The sequence below is a fragment of the Eurosta solidaginis genome, chromosome 3, assembly GCF_040869045.1.
Source record: "Eurosta solidaginis isolate ZX-2024a chromosome 3, ASM4086904v1, whole genome shotgun sequence".
Lineage (NCBI taxonomy): Eukaryota > Metazoa > Arthropoda > Insecta > Diptera > Tephritidae > Eurosta > Eurosta solidaginis.
Window position 1 is genome coordinate 231,237,316 of NC_090321.1, and position 23,319 is coordinate 231,260,634.

Consider the following 23,319-nt stretch of genomic DNA (forward strand, 5'->3'; position numbering starts at 1 on the left):
AATAATCTTATCCCATTCGTAATCTCCAAATAATGCGCTGTATAAGACAAAAATATATAGTGAACAGATGTACATACCTAAACGATTTTAAGATAAATATAAAAAAATTGGCAAAAAACCCCCTTATCTGAACGATCGGTTGTACGGGATATATATTATATATAGCGCTGATCGATGTGATTTTTACAGGAAATCTTCTATGATATATTAAAATATATATTATTATTATTAATATTTAATTATTATTACGGCGTTTTAAGCCTAAAACTTAGATTATTGCAAATTTTTAAATACATTTTAATAATAATAGGATTCTAGCGTTTGGGGTGTCGGAATGCATGAGATTCCGATCAGCACGGGAACTGGTGGTCCCAACGGGCGAGTCTTGGAGTCATATCATTGGGAGGGCGGAAGGACGTGTTCTCAATACTGCCCTACTCCAAGACGTATGATTACCGAGTTTTATTATTTATGCTGTCGGAATGCATTTGATTCCGGTCAACCCAAAAGCTAGCAGTACAGCAGAATAAGCCACTCTTATCGGACGGTTGGAAAGGACGTGTTTCCAATCCTCCCTGTACCAGCTTTTATGTAAACATAATTAATTATAATATATCATTGTTGTAGGAATATACGTGATTCACATGAACACTTCAACTGTATGTCTGGGACGATATTTTCAGGAATCCTTTCCTAATTTGATTGCGAGCAATATATGTATTTGACCTGATGCATAAGGTTCCTCTGTGTCTGGATTGCCGTGTACGCTCAAGGATCAGTAACATGAAATACAGATACAAAATATTTTATCTTATTGGAAGGGTTTTTCAATATTCTAATATATCACCAAGTTTAACGTTTTTATATTGGAAACTAAGGGAGAAATGGCCAAAAATCTTTCTATCTGAACGATCGGTTGTATGGGATATATATTATATATAGCTCCGATCGAAATGATTTTTTCATGAAATCTTTTATGATATATTAGAATAAATATCGCCAAGTTTAACGTTTTTACATTGGAAATTAAGGGAGAAATTGCCAAAAATATTTCTATCTGAACGATCGGTTGTATGGGATATAACTATATATAGCTCCGATCAAAGTGATTTTTTCAGAAAAGCTGCCATGATATATTAAAATATATATCACCGAGTTTCACGTTTATACTTTCTAAATTGTGGCAGGAATGACCAAAATCGTCTTATCTGAACGAGCGGTTGTATGGGAGATATATGTTATAGTGGTCCGATCCGACAAATGTCTAATATAATACAAAAATACATCCTTGTGGCAAATTTCATTGAGATATCTCAAAATTTGAGGGACTAGTTTGCGTTCAAACAGACAGACGGACGGACAGACGGACGGACAGACGGACATGGCTATATCAACTCAGTTCGTCGCCCTGATCAATTCGATATACTTGTGAGTCTGTCTTCTATATTTCTCAACGTTACAAACATCGGACCAAAGCTAATATACCATTTCATGTTCATGAAAGGTATAAAAAGGGAATGGGCTCGATACACTGCTCTTATTTACGTATTTTCAAATATTTCCAAAAACACTTTACAACACCCTGTACACGTTACGCAGACACACAGCCAGTAATAAATAATACTTATACGCATAAATTACAATGAAAATCATTTTTTTTTGCTAAAAAAAATGCATTACAACACACTACAACAACTTACAATAGAGCACGGCAACATACGGCATTTTCTCAATTATCAAATCCATCATTTCATCGGTTATATCTTCAATTTGATCGGAAGTTGTTTGTTCTTCGAGCCATTTAAGCAATTTCTCTTCATCCTCTAAATTGCCTTCATAAATGGTTGGAATGCCTTTTTCAAAATAAATTAATTTAGGAACTTTATTTATGCCATATTCGACGGCTTCTTCAGGATTATCAATTTTTACAAATGTTACGCCCAATGCATCACATTCATCATCGATATTTTCCAATTCTTCAAGAACTTTTTCTGATTTTTTATCATTATTATCATCTAGAATAACAAAACAAAAATAAAGAAGGAAAGAAATTTCAAAATGGAAGCACGTCAGCTTATCAATAGCACTTTGAGTTTATTGGTATAGTTACAGAATAACACCGCCATAACACGGCCCTCCTTCACCATCTTGTCAAGCATCTCATCGGTGACATCCTCAATTTCATCGTGCTCCAATTGTCCCACAAGCCAATGTAATATTTGCTCCTCAGCCATGAGATCGCCATCGTATATATTTGGAATTTGTTTTTCGAAATAAACTATTGCCGGAATCTATGTGCATAAATAGTCATAGATTTGTAGCACGTTTCGATAATTTGATTTTTCAGTTATAACGCAATAGGGGGATTCGCTGCAAGGTGCACAGATTGCACGGATTGTTTATATCCTACGACAAAATATGCAATACTACGAGAGCACCCCATTAATAAACTATAAAGCGTGCATCAGTGCAAAGCGTAAGACAATTCCCACATAAAATAACAAACCACGACGAGAAAATATAAAACGATTTCTCAATCTTTTCGTGAGCGAAATGAGAGGTTTGAGAGGAATACCGTCGAAGCAAAGTTGATTTTCATTTCCTACCATTCGTTGCACAAAAAATCAAAAACCGTAGTTTATTTTTTCAATTTTGAATAGCAAATGAACAACTGTCAGAATATGCAAAGAAAAAAATTAAAAAAGTTGTTCACGATCGATAGCTTTCAATTGCTATAGCAACGTTTCCAACACCAAATACACAAAATTCTGAACTCCCTTATAGGTTTGCGCATACTATAAATTGCACGGATTGCATATAATTTTTTTGCGTGTATTTTGTTGTTGTGGCTTTACAATCTGTGCAATCCATGCACCGTTGCAAGACAAAGCGAATCCTCCTTATGCATTACCGTATCGATTCCATATTCCGCTGCGGCTTTAGGATCATCAATCTTAACAAATTGAATACCATGTTTGTCGCAATCGTCGTCAATTTGTTCTAGCTCTTCCAATACGGTCATTGAATCATCATTACCATGATCATCTATTGTGAGTAGAGTTTTTTATATTTTTAAATAGAATTTTCTTCTACAAATATTTCACTCATAACATACAGAATAATACAACCAAATTATCGATATTGCTGATAAGCGTGGATAATGTTTTAGCTGTAACATCTTCAATGACGTCATCTTCATCGCCAGTCGATTTATTTTGTACCAACCATTCCAACACATCTTCTTCACGTGATAATTCACCTGCGTGATTTTAATGACGTTTAGTTATTTAATAATTACATCACATTAATTTTTAATGTATCTTTGTTTGCATGCATTTTTGTTGTTGTTCTTTTTGGTGTATGTGTGTTTTTTTCGTTGTTCTTGCTTTATGTTTTACCTTCATATATGATTGGCGTCTGATGTCGATAATAGACCAATGCTGGAAGATTGCCCAAATTGTATTCCTCAGCTAATTCTTCATCGTGTATCTTGACAAAACCGATACCCAATTGATCTGCTTCATCATCGATATTTTCCAGTTCTTGTAAAGCTTTGGCGCATTTGCGACATTGTGGTTTATCTGTGCGGAGTGAAGGGAATTTTGTTGAGTGGTTTTAAAATATTTTTGTATTTTTTGTATATTTTTTGTTGGGAGTGTTTGGTTTTTGTTTGTTTTTTTTTTTTAGATGCGTTTTTAGGCGTTGAACGGCAGCGTGCAGGGCATACAACAATCAAACATAACGAGTAGGCGTGCTGTGGGCGGCGCAATCATTTAGATAAGTATTGCAGGCTGTTGTGTAGGGTATATATATATGTGTTTGCAGCTGTGTGTGTGCATGCGTGTTTTTTTTTGCGGATATAGGGTGTATGTATATTCAATTGGGATTTCTGTGATTTTTTTCATAATTACATGTACTTTGTTGTTGCAAAATGTTTATTTTAGTTTTCTACTAGGGTTTGGATTACATTTTTGTTTAGTTTAAGTTTGCTTATTGGCTGTGGGTGTGGTACGCATTAATTATGGTTATAAGGTGCACCCAAAAGCATGCAACCTTTTGTACTGAAGGGCTGTTAAACTGCCATTTTACGTCGAATATTTGTATCACCATAAATATTACAAAACTTCAAGAAAATCCTTTAACATTCATCCAAAATATACCTATTTTAAGTTTGGCTTTAGTACTGACCGATATACAGCGCTATCAAGAAGTATGTTGGGAAGCATTTAATTGCTTGTCCTCTTCTCTTGAAAAAGGGAGGCTTTCTGCGCTTAGCCCCCAAATTCCAGCTTCCGCTGCGGTAAAACCCCATCGCTGAAAACCTATAAAATAGTATCAAGTGCGCAGAAAATAACGCAGCCTTTAGTGCCATTTGGTCATAAGCAGGGCAAACCAAAATATGCAAGAGCATATTTTTTATATGACTCGTAATTAGTAAACAAATCAAATATGCATACATTTCACAAAGAAATATGAAGTTTGAGCTATACTTTATATAGCATATTTTCGCATATTTTACCATAAATGCATAGTTCTGCATATTTTGCAATTAATACTTATTTTTAAGTACATATATTATTTAAAAAAAAAAATTGTATTTGCTGGTTATTTCTAGCAGTCAGATCTAAAATATAAGTTTAAGTAATGCAACAACAAAAGTTGCAAAGTGTATGAAAAATATTTATATTAAATTTTTATTCGCTGAAGCCAGCGAAAGTTTTTAGCCCCTTTGAAAAAAACAGGACTCAGCCGATGATTTTTCGCTTTTACATTTTTAATGAAAAACTTTGTTTCGGCTTGTGTTATGGGTTCATTTAATCGATTAGAATTTATTCCATAAAGCCAAGAAGAGTTGTTGACCCTTAGACTAGAACTTAGGCGACATGTCATATCATCCTTGGCGAATAATTATCTTAAGCGCTTTGAGAGTCTGAGATCTATACTCACATACGCCCTGCCTAAAAATAAAAGTCATAGAAAAAGTCTAGCTCGGTTAAAATGGGATGATCTGTCCGGCTAGTGCAAACCATCAAAGCAAGTGATAAAGCGACGCGGAAATGTTTTCTTTAGAATACTTCACGTTCTTGAAGAGGAAACTAGTTTATCAAAATATATATTGTTTGTTAACTTCAAAAATATTGAACCCGTAGTGACATTTGGCGCTATTTACAAAAGTCTTATCGATTTCCAGTAGCGTGATTCCTCTTAGTCCACCCGGCACTTTCGGAATATGAAAGCATATTTTACGGTTTATAAGGACCTAAAATACATATTTTTTAACCAAAAATTTAGATTTTAATAGCGCCTAAAATCAGTATTTTTTCAAATTTTGGGTTGCCCTAGTTATAAGTAATAAACACCTTAGTCCTATGTAAAAGTATAGGAGTTGCGCTGTTACTGCTTGTAACAATATGGTACTAAGTGTTGCATACTTTTCTGCGCACTTGATATTCTTTTAGAGATGAAGGTTGTCAATTCGGTAAGAATGGAAACACAGTCTACGTTTGCTAAAATCATTTTATTTTCCATAACCCCATCTCTATTCAGTATTCTGTTAGTACTGTAAAGTTCAACGAATCAAAACAACAACACCCCTTCGTCACTAAGTTAATATTTGCTAAGTCTTCAAGAATGATTGAGTTATTGTTCTGTTATTTCGAACTCGGTAATTAAAGACCACACATTAAATGAATGTGTGTGTCCGTAGTGTTAACAGAATTTGTTTGACGACCAAACGGAAAAACTCCAATTAGGTACCAGGACTTATGTCATAAAATGACTCCGTTGTTGTTGTTGTAGCGGTAAGGACACTCCCCGAAGGCCTTGGGGAGTGTTATCGATGTTGATGGTCCTTGGCCGGATGCAGATCCGGTACGTTCCGGTAACAAGCACCATTAACGCACCAGCTCGACCATCTCGGGAATGATTTAGTATGACCACATGAAATCCCGCCCTTCCAACCCTCTAGATCGATGAGGAACTTGAGATCGCCAGAGCCTTGGCTGTTAATGTAACAGGATTCGCCACGGGTAGGTGAGGTTGACAATTGAGTTGGAGAAGCAATATTTTGCGCTGGCAACACCTTGAAAGTGTTTCGCTACTCTTACGACAGGCTTACATACGCTTATATTCTAAGCCCCCTAACTTGGTCCTCCTGGCCAATACTTGAAGTTTTGCTTTTGCAACTCCTCTGCCCGTAGTAGAACAAGACATGAGCGCAGAACGTACTCAGCCCGCACTTCCTACATCTGCTGTTACTGACGAGTCTTAATTTATGAGCTTATAACCCTAGAAGCCAGTGTTCAAATAGTATGCCAATCATTTCTCTCTTTAGAGATATCAACAACTTTGTAAGTCTAATATCGTCTGATTTTAACACGATCTTACAAAATTTGCAGGCCTGCGCTTCTATTCACGCTTTTTCTGCTTGATGGATCATATGAAACTCCTGTCTCGTTTTCATTTCTTCCAAGCGGAGTGGGACATCTACCGACAACTCATCGTGAAAAATCATCGACCTTGTTTTGGGACAGGATAAGTGGCGGCTGGGCATGGTTGTAGCCCGGCTGAGGCTCGTCGGCTTTGCGGCGCGGTTCTTGCCACATCTCCTTTCCACATTTACATAGCAAAAAAAAAAAGGTCATGCCTAGATTGTTCAAAAACAAGAAAAGGTGATAGGTTAAAGCGGGTGAAATAAACTATCCGTGTCCGTGCCTTTCCACCCCTTCTGTTCACAAGAAGTGACCAGCCTTGATCTCCAATATGGCTCCGTCAATCGAGTGGAGTTCCCTAGTTCCTGACAAACTTCCGTCACTACCTACTATCCCTTTATGACCGGGGACCCAGTATAGATGTGTGGTACGGCCTAAACGGAGTCTCTCCTATGCTTGTTTGCTTTCCAGGACACTTCTTGATGAAGTACTGTTTGAAATTATTGCTTTTATGGCCGTCTGACTATCATTTTATACATTGACGTAACTGAAATTTAAGCTCCTTGTAGAATTTTTCTCGCTTTCCTCATGGCTACAATTTTTCATGAGTTTCCATAACAATTTACTAGCTAATATAACTCCTAGATATATTTTGCCGTACTTTTCTTCTAGGGTTATCGCTTCCAGTTTAGGCCCAGTCCAATTCACAACTTTATATTTCCTAGTACTCTCCCTACATTTATTATGCACGCCCGGGTTGCTTTACACTAGACCACTACATCTATAATGCATCGGGTATGTGAGGTTAGTTCAAAAATACCCGTCATGAGTCTACAGTAGTCTCTTTTTAATGATAGGAGTAACTTTGTTAGTCTAAGTTTGTAAGACCTACACATGATCCTCGACACTTTAGAGCTCTGCGTTCGGGCCATCGCCTTTCCCGTCTAGTCGATCATGTGCAACACTTGCTTTCTTTTAATCCTACCCTGTCTAATTGGGACGTCTACGGAGCAAGCTTCGAGGGATATGTCCTTTTTAGCTTGCTCATCCGGTTCTTCAATCCGATCTATTCCCAGGACCCAATATAGATGTATGCTTCTGTCTATCCCGATTCTTTCCAGCTTACACTCTAACACACTTTTACATGCTGTGCTATGCGAGATTCTAGCTGTATTTGCTGCTTAGCTGTCAATATAAAAGTTGAGGCGGCTGCAGTTTAAGCTGTTTTTTTCAAGTTTTGCTACTGTTTTGCTACTACTTACGCCTAAAAAAGGCTGCAGTGCTGGCAGCTTGTAGAATATAGTCTCTTCGTACCGTAATTGATGACGTTATACCACTACGGCCATATGGCCTTCGCTGAAGCTGCTCCGAAGCACTAATCCTCGTTGCAGTTGTTAACGCTATGTTCTTCCCCACGATAGCCCCACGTACACTCCAGCATTCTTTTAAATGCATAAAATTCCGTCAAGGCCTTCTTCACACTCTCCTCCACATGGAGCTTCAGCGACAGTTTACTGTTTAGAATAATTCGTAGATATTTTGTGCAAGGTTTCGTCTGCAGGGCCACCCCTGTTAGCTTAGGCCAGGTCAATTTGGGATCTTGGACCTCTTAATGAACAAGGCCATACCCGCCTTCTCCGCGTTGGCGCTCAACACGACATACGACGTCCAGGTTTGTATATCCCGTAATGCCCAATCCATCAAAGAAGAAAGAACGGCACTTTCCACACTTGCGGCACTTGCAACGACATCTGCGTACACAGTAAGTTTAACGGGCCCCTATTCGAACCGGTTGAGCAGGTGGTTGATGCGTCCACACCAGTCCTGCGGCGTTCCCCTGTCCACTGATTTCGAAGCCTCATACAACCACTATTGTGTGTGTGCCGATCTATCTGGTTATGGCTGGACGTACTTAAATGTATTTAAGACCATCCAAGGAAGCCCATTTATAGACATTGTTGAAAGCCCCGAAAATATCTAAGCTGCTGCCTTAAGCGCCAAATACACGACACGAACATTTCCGCGAACATTCCGCAATCTTGTTCGCAGCTTTGGCCATACACCATACGAACTTTTGGCAGAACATTACTCATTCACTCAGAAATTTTTTATTGTCCATTTTACTTTTCCGCGCACGTCTGTTCCGTTCAGAAATTACTACGATTATGAGCTATTTCGCCATACACGCACGAACAGTTCGCGCAAATGTTCGCCAAAAATTAAAATATTTTGATTTTTGGTGAACATTTGCGCGAATTGGCAAACACCACCATATACGACAGAAAAGGTCGCAGAAACATGACATAACGGGAATGTTCGCGGAAATGTTCGTGTCGTGTATTTGGCGCTTTAGGCATACTCCTTATATTCCAGGGCTTTCTCTATGTTTATAACCATTCTACACAGTGCCGTATCTACCGAATTGCCTTTGTGTTCGCATTTTGTGTTTTGGAGACCAGCTTTTCATCCACGCTTGACTTCATGTGCGCATCTATCAGCCTCTCAAAGGTTTTGAGCACTGTTTCACTGCCCTCGTTTTCACGGCGATACTCCCTGTACACAGAGTTTTTAGAGAGGAGCCTTCCATTAGGAATTTCGTTCCCCGAATTTACGGACAAATAGATTGTTGTCTGCTGTGAGCAAGATGGCCTTTATAGTTATGATGAAATTAGTGCATGCTGAAAGGGAGCGCAGAGAAATGCGCATACGAAGTAGTGGCGATTAATCGCCTTTCTCCCCCGTGACGTTATGCCTAACTGCGGTCCCACGGAATGCAGATATATGTAGAGGTTTAGCCTGCTTTCATTGGGGGTATTGCGCTACACCAACGTCCAATAAAAAAAAAGCAGAAATGATGTTAAGCTTATGGGTCTGTATATTTTGGGATACATATGACTGATCTACCTCACCTTTGGCAGGGAAACGACACGGGCAGTTCTCCAAGAGTTGAGTATATGATTCGATATGCACGCATCTAATAGTGTTTTAAGCAGGCATCCTTAACCAACGAACCGATATTATTTCGTTACGATAATCAACGTTAATAAACGACTTTGTTTCGTTTATTAACGTTAATTATCGTAACGAAATGATATCGGTTCGTTGGTTAAGCATGCCTGGATTTAAGCCATTCTGCGATCGCTTCACTCGAGATTTGTCGCATGGCAGAGAATATACCATCTGAGCTCGGCGATTTAAACTTAAAGAAAATCTTCAAAGGCAATTCTAATAAAATATTTCACTCTTCGTTATTTCATTCACACTTCTTACGCCACCAATACAATCTTGCACAACATTTCTTAAAAATGTAAACAAATAACGCACGCGACCCATCGTCAATGTTCCCCTCAACGTGAAAAAGCTTTCACGCGCTCAATGCTTTCTCTCAATTCCGAAAAACTGATTTTCATAGTATGCGCAATAAAATTGCGAGAATGTGAACAAAAGCAATTGCACTCCGAAGTCAAGGTATGGTGAATTTTGCGATCAAATACACCATACTGCATTTTTAATATTTTTGTGTGCGATTTTATTGTTTAATTGTTATTTGCATTTAATTTTTCTTTCTTCTTTCAAGTTTAGAATTTTATATGCTTTTAGTACATACATATGTAGATGTGTATATATCTTTGTATATGTGTAAGTACTTGTTGCTTTTTGTCAATATTATTTTCTTTCAATTTAACAAAGCTTTCTTTTATAATAACAAAAAAATTTTCATCTGCTTTACAAAGTCTTAAGTGAATTTTAATTGGCATTAAGCCAAATTAACATTTTATTGTGTATTTTATTAAAATGTTTTTAACGCATAAATTTCGTGAAATTACTCACTACATCACAACATATACAAACATTAGGGTGCGTAACAAATAAAAAAATATATTTTTTCCCTTTACTATAATGAAAATATTATTAGGCACATCCAAAAAGATAGCTTCCGCTTTTCATTATAATGTTTAGAGGTGCTTCATCCCGTCTTTAGTTTTTTCTATACACAGAAAAAATGTTGGTCCCAAAATCGACCTTCGTGTTGTTCTATATAAAAACCCCAATACTGTGGAAATTTCATCTACGGGGTGGCCGCCGTGGTGTGATGGTAGCGTGCTCCGCCTACCACACCGTCTATGCTGGGTTCACGCCCCGGGCAAAACAGCGTCAAAATTTTAGGAACAAGTTTTTCAATTAGTAGTAAATTTTTCTAAGCGGGGTCGCCCCTCGCCAGTTTTTGGCCAGCACTCTGAGCGTATTTCTGCCATGGAAAGCTTCTAAGTGAAAATTCATCTGCCTTGCAGATGCCGCTCGAATTGTATGAAAAATTAAAAAGTAGCACGACGCAAATTGGAAGAGAAGCTCGGCCTAAAATCTCTTCAGAGGTTATCGCGCCTTACATTTATTTATAAATTGTTAACACTATATTTTTTGTATGTACGAATGGGAAGGAGTATTACATAAAACTTGATGTAGAACTTAGACTGTTCAATTTCCTGTAAGGGATTTTGGTGCAAAGGGAAAGAGCTCTGGCACACTTTTTATAAAAACCTGAAAATTCCTCATTCGATATGGAAAATTAAAGTCTATATATTAAAATAAACAAGTAAGAAAGTCTAAGTTCGGCTGAAGCCGAACATTACATACCCAGCTGTGCACTTGAAACACTGTTGTTGTTTGCTTTGTGTGGTTCATAGTGTTATAAGGCTGCGCAATCTACTATATACATATTTGTGAAAGTATGTCTGTATGTATGTTTGGACTTACAGCCTAAACCGCAGAATGGAATCGAACGAAAATTTTCCATGACATACCCTGAGTCCGTCAATCTATGGTAGGCTATATAAAAAAAGTTTTCGACAAGGGGGCGTGGCACCTCCCATACAACTGGAATTTTTCGTAGTCAATATATCTGAAAGTATTGAGGCTAGACGACTGAAATTAGGTGAGTGGTTATATGAGAACAATCCCTACCCCCTCAAGAAAAACTTGGTATAACGAAAAAAGGGGCGTGGCACCTCTCATACAACTGGAATTTTTCGTTGTCAGTATATCTGAAAGTATTAAAGCTACACGACTGAAATTAGGTGAGGAGGTATATAAGACTAATCCCTACCCCATCGAGAAAAATTGGGGAATGGCGAAAAAGGGGCGTGGCATCTTTTTTTATTTTTTTTTTTATATAGTACTGCTTTTATTTATACCCGAAAGACGTCGGGTACTCTGCTAGTAATATATATGTACATATATGGTTCTATTCTGAACTAATTTTCCTTCAAAAGAAGCAAAAAGGATACGGAGGCTATCATTAATGAACTTGAGCGGGAAAAATGCAACTCAACAGTTGCAGCTATGAAACAAGTGTTTATGCCAAATTTCGTTCGGATTGGGAGATTTTTGTTCGACTTATAGCATTAAAGGTGTTTTAGAAAGTGTAACAATAAAAGGAACGGGTTACGCCCATTTTCAAAATCTTGTCATCCTTTAAGAAAAGCAAACATTTCCCTCGCACCCCCTAAAATGAGTTCCAAAGTTCATAAGGAATTATTGGACGATGCTATCGTTTGATTTTTAGATGATAAAATGGATGAAGACAGCATTTTTCAACAGGATAACACTGCCATTCATGTTTTTAAGGGGTCTATGAAATGGTTTGCAGAACACAATATTCCACTTATGAAGTGGCCTGCATGCAGTCCGGATTCGACCTCGTTAGAAAACCTTTGCAGAGCAAAGTTTACGGACAAAAAGTCCAAGGACACTTCTGCAGGTCTTTATTACAGTTGAGGTTGGCTATTAAAGAATCTTGGGAAGATTTAAGCAGTATGCTCTTGCAAAATTTAGCCCAGTCGATACCCAATCGAATATATGAAGCCATTAATAAAAATGGAGGACCAATTAATTGGTAAGAATATGTGATGATAAGAGTACAACAACAACAACGAAAACTGGTTTCTTTAGGTAATTCAAATTTCCGTTAGAGCAACAAAGAATATGGGTAAGATTTTGTTGTTAGTAATGCACAGACAAAAGAAAGAAAAAGTGGTAAAGTTAAAATTAAGAGTGCGTTTAAACGAATGTGTATCACTGTATATGTGACCTGGAATCATGAAAGCGACCTATGTGCGAAAACAAGTTTTCGAGAAAAACGCGTTTAAAGTTTTTGTTTAGCTTGACTCTGTGTAGCGGCCGGCCGTTGGGAACGAATTTTGTTATTAAAATTTAAGTAACTTCCCGATAAACTACAAGCTTGAAACTTGGAATATAGTTCAGAAACCGATGTTCAGAGCCGATTTGGCTTTAAATGCGATTTGTGAAAAAATGAAGAAAGATAGAAAACTGCGGTTTCTTCCATTGGAAAGAGCGTTAAATTTCCTATAAGAGCCACTCAAAAAGCGAACAACGGTATTTTCGCACAATTGTTCCCTTTCATTATTCCAGGTAACATATGTATTTTAAGATCTCTTTTTAAGGTGCATTATTATTGATCGAGCGGCCACCGTGGTGTGATGGTAGCGTGCTCCGCCTACCACACCGGATGCCCTGGGTTCAAACCCCGGGCAAAGCAACATCAAAAATTTTAGAAATAAGGTTTTTCAATTAGAAGAAAATTTTTCTAAGCGGGGTCCGCCCCGATACTAATGGGTGCCCTATACTTGTAGATATGAGTACCGTACCAATACTTTGCACTCGATATCGCATCGTTAGGTAAAGTTAGTTAAAACAAGTAAGGATGGGACTGTCTTCGGCTGTGTCGAAGACTTCATACCTTTCATGAATGGGGCTGAACAATATGAAATTACAGTTTATATGGGGTATATAATATATATACCACCGATCCCTTCGAATTTTTCAGACAAAAATATTTGCTATATATGAAAGCATATAGTGAAATTTGAAGGTTCTAGCTGTTAAAATGGGGTGGTAATTGCGAAAAGCTTCTTATCTGACAATCGGTTGTGGGGGATATATGCTATATATACGACAATACAACAATATGTGCAATATACGAAAGCATATGGTGAACTTTGAAGCTTCAATCTGATAATTTGTGAATTGAAAATTCGTTTCTTATTTTGTTTAAAAAATTGAAAAGTTTAATTATTTGTATCATATGGTATTGCATTTCATATGGTATTCACTGAAATGTGCTATGAATTGGTGCCATAGCAACATCAACAGAGGAGCATACGAAGAAGACGGCGGGATAACAAAAATCCGCTGGTGTTGCCTGCTTCCATTCAGCAAAGCCATTTTCTGGCGGCCAAGTCGAGTTGAATTTGTTTTTCGTCATATGCTAAAATCTATTTAAGCCTTCTTAAAAAATCCTTGCGCAATTTCAGGATGGCTGCATCAAATATACCAAGAGCTCTTCCGTTGCCTATGATATACTTTTCGACTTAAAATAAAGAATATTGTGATAAAATGTATTTTTATTTACTTTAACTATTTTGATGCATTCCCTTTAATTTAACAAGTGAAAAAAACTGCTTAGAAATGGCAGATAAATCGCCCTCTCACTCACATTCATAATACTTGTTTTGCTCCCATAACCGGTTTCCGCTTTTTCGAACATTGTTCAGAATAATAGTGTAACGAATTTTGGGAAATTCCGCTTATTTGCAACCTTCTGCTAACGTTCGCAGTGCTACACTGTTGAATAAATCACTCCAATATTCTGTATTGCAAAATGATCTTTATTAGACTACTTTGGGAGTAGTACAATTATACTGCACAATTATACTTCACATCGCAACTGATAGCGTGTTTAAATCAAACTGATTAGTTATTACTCAGCTTGCGCTGCTTTTATACTCTCTGTTGCCTCATCGGCATATTTCTCCAAAGATCTAGACGTTTCACCTTCTAGAATCTCCTGCTTGGTTACCAGCGATATACATGTATATTTCTAGTTTATGCGTTTCTCATAGTCGTATGCGTGTGTATGTGTGAGTAACTACTTCGGCTGATGATTACATGTCTGTGTGTGAGATATCTCTTCGTCGCCTTCTACATAAGAGCGGCTGCTTTATTGTTGTTGTTGATTTATTTAGTAGCAGCTTAGTGATGCTAATATTCATCACAATAGGAAAGGGAGAAGTGAAAAAATTCGCAAAGAATATTTGTTTAGAATTGGGCTGATTAAAAAATTATATAAAGAAACATTTTTTTACAATTTCACTTATGAATGTATGTGTATAGTAAATCTACCGCTTAACTAACAACAATTTATGGTCACGCCGACGCCTTTAAAGTAATAAACTGAATTTAATTTTAATTTTGTCATTTTCTACTATGAAAACGATCATAACTCATACAAGGCGCTTGGCAAGAATTTCTAATGCGCACTCATTTGGCTGTCCAAAGAGACAACCATTTGCAATGTTTTATATGAATTTATGAATGCTACATATTTAGTGACCAAGAACTAAATGGAATTTTGAAGATCACCTATTCAGAGTTAATATGCTGCACATAATGTGCCTATAGTTAGCAATTGCAATTTCAAAAATCTTAACAATAAACAAAGTAAATTTATAGTGAAATTCACATGCCTTGCCTACACTATAAATTGGTTAATAGGTATTAGAGGTTTACGCCGATCACTTCATCGGCGGCGACGGCGGGGGTGGCCCTCCGGCTTTACTTTAAAAAACTTGATTTTTCTATTTAAAAAAATATTTGGGAAATGTTTTTTTTTTTATATGTATTTAAGGAAATCAACGTTTGGCCATTTCGGGAAAATTCGGGGTTTTTGCCTGAAATTCTCGCGGATCGTTCAACAAATTTCAGGAGTGGCTCCTTGCGGAGGAACTGTCCTTCGTTCACTGACTCCAGGGAGGCTTCGAACCTAACCCCGGTCTTAGGGACTGGTACTGCTGCTTCTGCCGAAAAAAATTCAAATATTCTAAATGTTAACACATTTGTCTGTATGTCTCGTGCAAAGCGTAGTTTCACCGAAGGAGATGTACTGGGCTAACTTCTAATACTCGTTGCCGACACGACTTCTTTAAATCATTTGTGGCTCCTTGCTTCTCACGCAAAAAGGCGACCTACGATTGTTATTAGTGACCTTTTAATACTCATGACTCTCGTGGCACAGTTTTAACGATTAGTATCAACGCTGGCCTATTATTGATCGCGCTAAAAGGCGCTTCCAGTTTTTTCGGCTGTTCTTAAGATATGCGAACAGTAGCAATCCCGACCACCAGTCGCTACCACGCCTCCTGGCCTTCAAAGCATATGCCAGCACAGAAGCTATGGGTCTGCGACTTCGAACTCATACCTTCACCGACGTCACTTTCCTAAAAGTTCTAGGTTTAGCTCAAAAGACTTTCTAATGGATGTTTTTTGTCGCGCTATGCTGTCAAGCAATACCAAATAGACACTTTGAAACGTTAGAGAGTTACTATTCAGCCAAGCATACGGCCTTCGAAATCATAAGCAGTCCCAGTGGATGTCATTGCGTAACTCATGGGTAAAAATAGTATAATCCTCGGCAGATCTAAATAATAGAAATTTTAGAAGGACCCTTCATGAAATTTTTAAAATCGTTAAACGGATTTTAAGTTGAAAGATGTAAAGGTTATATGCTCAGTCCAAACTATTGTTTTCTGGCCTTTTGATACAAGAATTCATTATGAATAACCGTGTAGCTTCAGTTTTCAAACTAGTCCGACTGTTCACTACGTTAGGGAAGTAGCACACCCGTCATTTGTTCGACTGTCTTGGGAAAGGCTCCACCACTTTGAATGTTTTTGCGAAGGACAAAGCCTCACCTGGTAATTATATGTGCCTACGTATTCACATATGTACCAGGAGCCGTAACGTGTAGGTGATACTTAAAGTTGGTTGAAAGGCTATAATCAATGTGATTCAATCCGAAGGGACTAGTTGGGATAGAGACCCGGGAAACATGGGTGAATGGTGAAAATCAAAATTAATATTTCAGACGCTATTTTAAAGTTTCTCAAATAAACGACAGGTGTTTGAATATATGGCCAAGTGATTTTTCAAAGGAGTGTTTAAACTCATGGAACCTAATAAAGGATTTTGCATCACTGATTTCGCTTATTATTTTAGCCAATTGGAATATAGAATTTTTGAAAAAATCGGCACTTTTTTCGTGTAGGTTGCTTATTTAACAAAGGACAATTTGAAGACGTGCTCGACAAGGTCAATTTATTTGAATTCATTGTTCTTTACAAGCATAAACATTTTTATATAAGTTTTTTTTTGTTTTGCTTTAATAACTTGGTGAATTGGGTGATGCAAAATCGGTGTTAAGCCGGCATGAAAGGCGCCTGTTTTTTTTAAGAACTTTTGAAAGGTTAGAAAGTGTTAAATTTCGCAATTGGATTCTTATAGCTGGTAGTGATCTGTTGATATTCGTTTCGAATATATCGGACCAATTGTCGACATGAACAACAAATGGCCTAGAAAGTCTTAAATGAGTAGAAAATATAGTAATGCGCCGATTGCCGCGCCAATATTTTTGACATTCGGCTGCAGCGTGCCAAAAACGACGGGAATCGGCGGCGTGTATGTCAAGTAGGTAGGTGTAGCACATGTACATGTACATATGTATGTTTACTTATCACGGAATTCCAATGATTTCGAAAAGTTTGATTAAGTTGTATTTTGTGTTTTTATTTTGAACTTTGCTGTAAGCGATCTTTTTTTATACTCAGCGTGCTTTGCACACATTATTAATCATAAATCAAAAATCGTTTAACCTGTCGTAGCAAAATTCGGCAGAGAGGTTGCCTTTACTATAAGGAATGCTTTGAAGAAAAATTAACGAAATCGGTTAAGGATCACGCCCATTTTTATATAAAAGATTTTTAAAGGGGTCGTGGATGAATAAAATAAGCTACATTTTTGCAAAAAGAGCTTTATATCAATAGTATTTCATTTCCCAAGTGGATTTATAACAATAAATAGGAAACACTTCAAATTTTATAAAATGGTCGTGGCACCGCCCCTTTTATGACTAAGCAATTTTCTATGTTTCGGGAGCCATAACGCGAAGAAGAATTAACATGTCGTAATAAAATTGGGTATACAAATTTTCCTTACAGAAGAAAATATTTCTAGTAAAAATGGACGATATCGGTTAAAGACCCCGGCAACTTAGATATAAAACAAGTTTAAAGGGATCGTAGACTTGAATAATAAGCTATAACTTAGGAAAAAATAATTTTAAATCAATGATATTTCACTTATCAAGTTTTATTGTTAGAGGAAATGGGGAGAATTTTTTTTTAAATGGGCGGTGCCACGTGTTATGTAGAAAAGTAATTTATCTGAAATGAAATGTACAATTGAAGCTCACACTGAGTATATAATGTTCGGTTACACCCGAACTTAGACACCTTTACTTGTTTTAATTTCTATTTTACTTTTAAAATTCCAAAAGATTACCTCAGTATATAAATTATGATGCAGGCTAAAGCATAGCCGTTTCATACAATTCCAGCATTTTCGACCCATCCATTTACTTCCGTAATAATATAAATATCTATAAAAGAAATTTGTATATGTCGGGAAATTCAGAGTAAGATAACTCGGTTTAATTACTTCAGCAGTAACATTAAACTTCATTTTTTTTGTAATCCAGGCATTCTTAAAACATCTGATAAATTAAATAAACAAGGTAGAGGAACACGAATTGGGCATCGCAGTGCAGGCAGTATGAGGTACACACATACATGCATACACACATATGCACATGTGCAGGGTAAGCGCACTAGTATCCAGACGCTGAGCATGTTCCTGTTTATACCCAACGTGTACTTGTAACTATGATTGTATAACGGTCGTACGCAATTGCATACAGGAATCGAAATAGATTAAGACTATAAAAATAGATACAAGAATTATCAGCATAGACACAAATTTTGACTTTGCCATTTCCGTCCATCCCTTAACACGATAGCTTGAGTAAAAATTAAGATATCTTTACGAAATTTGGTATTACCTGGGTGCAGAGGAGAGCTGCATGGAAAATGGCAGAAATTCCGCAGTAACCATGTACACTTCTTTCGGTATCGAAATTTTTAAGAAACGAAAAATTGCTATAAATACCGAAAAGGTGGTGAAACTGTTGTTGTTGTATTAATAACAAAGACACTCCCCGAAGGTTTGGGGAGTGTTATCGATGTTGATGGCCGTTTGCCGGATATAGACCCGGTACGTTCCGGTAACAATGCACCATTAAGGTACTAGCCCGACATTCTCGGGAACGATTTATATGATTACATTAAACGTTGTAGGCCATCCCGCTTCCCACCTTCTAGTTCCATGAGGAACTTGCAGTCGCCAGAGCCTCGCCTGTCAAATATGTGTATGATACATTCGTATTTGTAACAGGATTCCCCTCGCGTAGGTGAGGTTGACAATTGGATTGTGGATGCTTTGAAGTTATAAAGCTTTTTATTGCGCTTATCAACCCCATGAATCCTTATCTGTCGTTAGTACAACAACAACAACAACAACAACAACAGGTGGTGAAACCTGATGTGTGGGTTGACTTTAAGACAAGAAATAGAAAGTTGGAAAAATTTTCACCTACATTTAGAAGAAGAAAATTTAAAAGTATTCTAGGTCATAAAGCCTGAGTCTGATATCATGTTGAAAAATGACAGGGAGGTTGTCGTTATGTATAATAGTTCATCGGATGCGGTTGGCGACCACGCTCACTTAAAAAAAAACTTTATTAAAATTTCGAAAAATACAAAATCCTATAATTGATTTCAAGGACCTATTAATTGATGAATATGTGGGTTGACTTTTTGACAAAAAATAAAAAAAATCAGAAGAAGACAATCAAAAATTAAAAAAAGGTTTTCAAACTCAAATAGTAAGAAAATATTGAACGCCCTTCCGATATAAACTAAATTATATTGATCAGTAGTGATATAGTGTAGCAAAGTGGGAATATTTAAAAATAAATAAAAATGGGCCCGCCCACTTTTATTAGAAGATAACTAACAAGTTTTGCAAGCCGTTAGTATAATCTGGCAGTTTTGCAGAAATATGGAAAAGGAAAAGTATCCGAACACTAACACAAATACTATGTTCCCTTATCGTGGTATTGCTTCTACAATATCAATACGAAAAAAAAAATAAAGTATTGAGTTAGAATTTTTTAAACATATAAACTTGGTAGTATTCACGTAGAAGTAGAAAGAGGACTTGTCCAATAGTACCCGTATACGAAAAAAGAAGACCTGTCCAACGGTACCCATAGGTGTAGAAAGAGGGCCTGCCCGACATAACACGTTAAGGTCCAAATATGACTTTTATCGAAACTACTTGTGGGGATACGAAGAGTGCCTGTCGAACAGTACCTATAATGGTATAAAAGAGAGTAGAAAAATGATCGGTCCGGCAGTACACGCAGAGGTATAAAGGGCCCAGTCCGGTACATTTGGTCTCTCCATAAGACATGCTCAAACAAAAGAGATCACTCCAACCCGTATAAAGCGTTCAAAACTGGCTATAGTCGTATACTCCTCTGCGAATCATTTTGGACTAATCGCATTTTTTGCAGGGGCGCCCCAGCAAAACCTCATAATATCTACTAGTACCTGATTACGTATACGCCCCCTTTATCATCATACTAAATAAACGCATAAATCATATAAAGAAATAAAATAAAAATGGCAGCTACCTTTTTAAATTTAAAAATGCATTTCAGCTACTGACAATCATTCAGGTTATTTGAATTTCTTTCAAAATAAAATGTTTTTCTATTTAAATTTCTCTAAGCACTACTAAAGCGTGCACTACTAAATAACTATATTACAGGGTGGTTCATAAGATCAGTTCTTTTCGACAAATTAAATAATTTTTTTTACAAAATTTTTGAATAGAGAGTCCTTTCCAGACCATGCATATATAAGTTTCAGCATCCCCCTAAAGAGGGTAGAGAAGGGAAAACCTTTAGAAAACCCAGGATGACGGACTGGTACAAATTCCAGAAACCAGGAGGCTGGCAACAATATAGAGATCTGTTGAGGATATATAAACATGAAATCAGCAGGTTGAAGGGGAAAAACGGAGATAGAATGTACCTGCGAAATGGCAAGACTGGGGGAAGTCCTATCTAAGGGAGATACAGCCCAGGACTGATATAAAGGAGTTAAGAATCCCTTGAAGCGCTACTCAGTACGCACTCCTTACCAGGAGATGATACTAAAGAATTATGAAACAGCATCTACACTCCAAATACGGAGCGGGCAGCACCATGGCCAGATGGGATTTTCTCTGCTTTGTTGCAGATGGCAGGTGGAACGATTTTAGAATGTCTTAGAACAATATTTGAGCGCTGCATAAAACTGAATCACGTCCGGCATTCTTGGAGAAAGGCTCGAGTAGTCTCCATGCCGAAAGCGGGTAGAATCAGTCACCTGCACCCGAAATAATACAAGTCTATTAGTTTGACATCTTTTTTGCCCAAAACTCTAAAGAGATTTAATGGATGTATATATAACATCGAATACGAATGAAGTATTATTCTCTTCGGCACAACATGCTTACACCAAAGCCAAGTCAGTCGATATTGCATAGGGTGACCATTAATATAGAGAAAGCCTTGCAAAACCAGGAATAGGCCCTAGGTGTTTTTTCTGGATATTGCCGGGGTTTTCAACAATGTCTTAAGACGACCAATCATCGAAAGCCTCAACAAATTACATCTGCTGCATGTTGAGCTGCTGAATGATCACGTCGAAATAGGGTATATGCGGGGCCACAAAATCTTTAAGTAGAGGAATGCCGCAGGGTTGGTCATTATCACCAATGTTGTGGACGGTGGTCAGCAACCAGTTGCTTAGGCGGTTCGACAGAATATGAATTAAAATCACGGCGTAAGCAGATAAAATATCATTAATGAAAAGCGGGGAGTTGGGTTAAGCGCTAACGCGGAAAAACCGATCTAGTATTATTAACTAGGAAATATAAGGTCCCTAATTGGAGTAAGCCTAAACTGGGATTGATAACCTTACAAGAAAAGTACAGCACAAAATATCTAGGAATTATGCTAGACACTAAGTTGCCGTAGAAACTCCATGTGGAGAATAGATTGAAGAAAGCGTCCTTGGGAGGATGCTAGGTAGCACGTGGGGTCTATCGCCAAAACTCTCACATTGGATATTAACGGCAATTTTCAAGCCCATATTTTACTGTGTGGTCCTAGTTTTGTAGACAGCCACACAAAAGTATATTTACCAAAAAACTTGAGATGGTATGCAGATTATAAATAAGTAGCATAACGGGAGCCCTGAAAACTACCCCGACAGTAGCATTGCATGCCATTCTGCACATCCCACCTGCAGATCTAATGGCCAAAAATATAGCGCCAGCAACTGCAACAAGGCTTAAAACCTCGGAACAGCTTAAGTGCCGGCTGTATGTCCACAGCCGTATAGCGCCATTAAATATGAGGCGAACGGACTACGTGGCTGAGCATCGAAAGAGATCTTGCTGCCACAATAGAGCCGGAAAATTTGCGCAAGTGTGCAGAAATTACAGAACATACAATACACGTCTACACCGATAGATCCAAATTAATGGAAGGGGTCGGGTCTGCTGTTTGCTGTGTCGATCCAGAAATAAGTAGATCCAACGGGCTGCCAGATTAGTGCAGTGTCTTGCAGCGGGAAACTGTAGCCGTAAAGAAAGCAGCATAATTTATGGAGGAAGCGTATTTAGATGGAGTCTCGTCAATATATACATTGATAGTTAGGCGGCTATCAATGCAATAGTTTCAAATAGTACTTCACTGAGAAGTGTCCTGGAATGCAAAGAGGCATCAGGCTGGACCAAACATCTATACCGATTTCCCGGTCATAAAGAGATAGAAGACAACGAACAACAACAACATAACGAAAAGGCCTATGGGTTGGCAAAGGAGGGTGCAGCACTCGGTGAATCGACGGTAGACGTCTCAATCCGTTTGGGAGAAATTAAAATGAGACAGGATTTGCATATGATACATCAAACGGGACAAAACGAGGGGCTACAAAATTTCTAAGATTATGTGCAAACCTTGCGACGTTAGACTGACAAAGTTTGCTCATATCTCTAAAGAGACACGATTTAAGGCTCACGAAAGGGTTTTTAACTAGACACTGCCTTCTGACGTCACATGTTTATGAGTTAAGCCTCGTTAGTAACAGCAGATGTATTAAGTGCAACCTGCAAGAAGAAATGGTTGAGGACGTTCTTTGCTCATGTCCTGCGCCCGTGAGGTTAAGGCTCCAGCTACTAGGGGCGGTCCTAGAAACTTGTTGTATTTATCAAGAGGATGGAGTTATTCTATAACAGCTGGTGCCTAATTGGGGCTTTCTTTCGGACGTCAAACAAATTCTGGTAACACTGTGGACACATTCAGTCTATGTGAGGACTTAATTGACCGGTCAGGTCAACCTAACCTAACCCCTAGGAAAACCGTATTCCAGATGCGAAAGTTGTGTTTCTTAATAAAACAAGCGATAGGAGCCGGGCTTTGTAAGAAAACAAAAAAACTTAAGTGATTCGGATCAACCGATATATTGACTTTGGATGAAGATTTTCAGATATTAGCTCCTGGAATGTAAAATACCACATAGTGATTAAAAAAATAGGATAGGAATGCCACCGAAAAAAGTTTACCGTAAAAACCTCTTCAAGAACCACCCTGTATGTATACTTATAGACAATTTTCATATAAGTGTACATAGGTTTGTGTTTACAAATGTCTGCATAGCCGAATTGTTGCAAAACTAAATTATGTGTTTTACTGCAAACGCAATTAAAAATTCTGTTAGCCCGTCCAAGCGCAAAAATTAATGTTCTACTGTCAATTCGTGAGCCTTTTTCAACAAAACGTTCGTTCAAAAAAACTATGAATACA

General features: G+C 37.6%; 1 protein-coding gene across 17 annotated transcripts in view; it reads right to left on the reverse strand.

The window, feature by feature from the left end:
- Positions 1-23,319, reverse strand: part of hlk (hulk) — a 167,353-nt gene that overhangs the window by 77,752 nt on the left and 66,282 nt on the right. For 13 of the 17 annotated variants that reach the window (XR_010951265.1, XM_067775479.1, XM_067775475.1 and 10 more), the window contains 5 exons: positions 3,399-3,581; positions 3,116-3,259; positions 2,912-3,045; positions 2,111-2,291; positions 1,701-2,015 (listed from right to left, as the gene is read on the reverse strand). The exons of the other annotated variants lie outside the window; for them this stretch is intronic. Coding sequence is in view for 12 of the 13 variants with exons in the window: in XM_067775479.1 (XP_067631580.1) it covers positions 1,701-2,015; positions 2,111-2,291; positions 2,912-3,045; positions 3,116-3,259; positions 3,399-3,581 (957 nt within the window). In the remaining variant the exon portion in view is untranslated. The remainder of the gene's footprint in view (positions 1-1,700; positions 2,016-2,110; positions 2,292-2,911; positions 3,046-3,115; positions 3,260-3,398; positions 3,582-23,319) is intronic. 17 annotated transcript variants of the gene reach the window in all.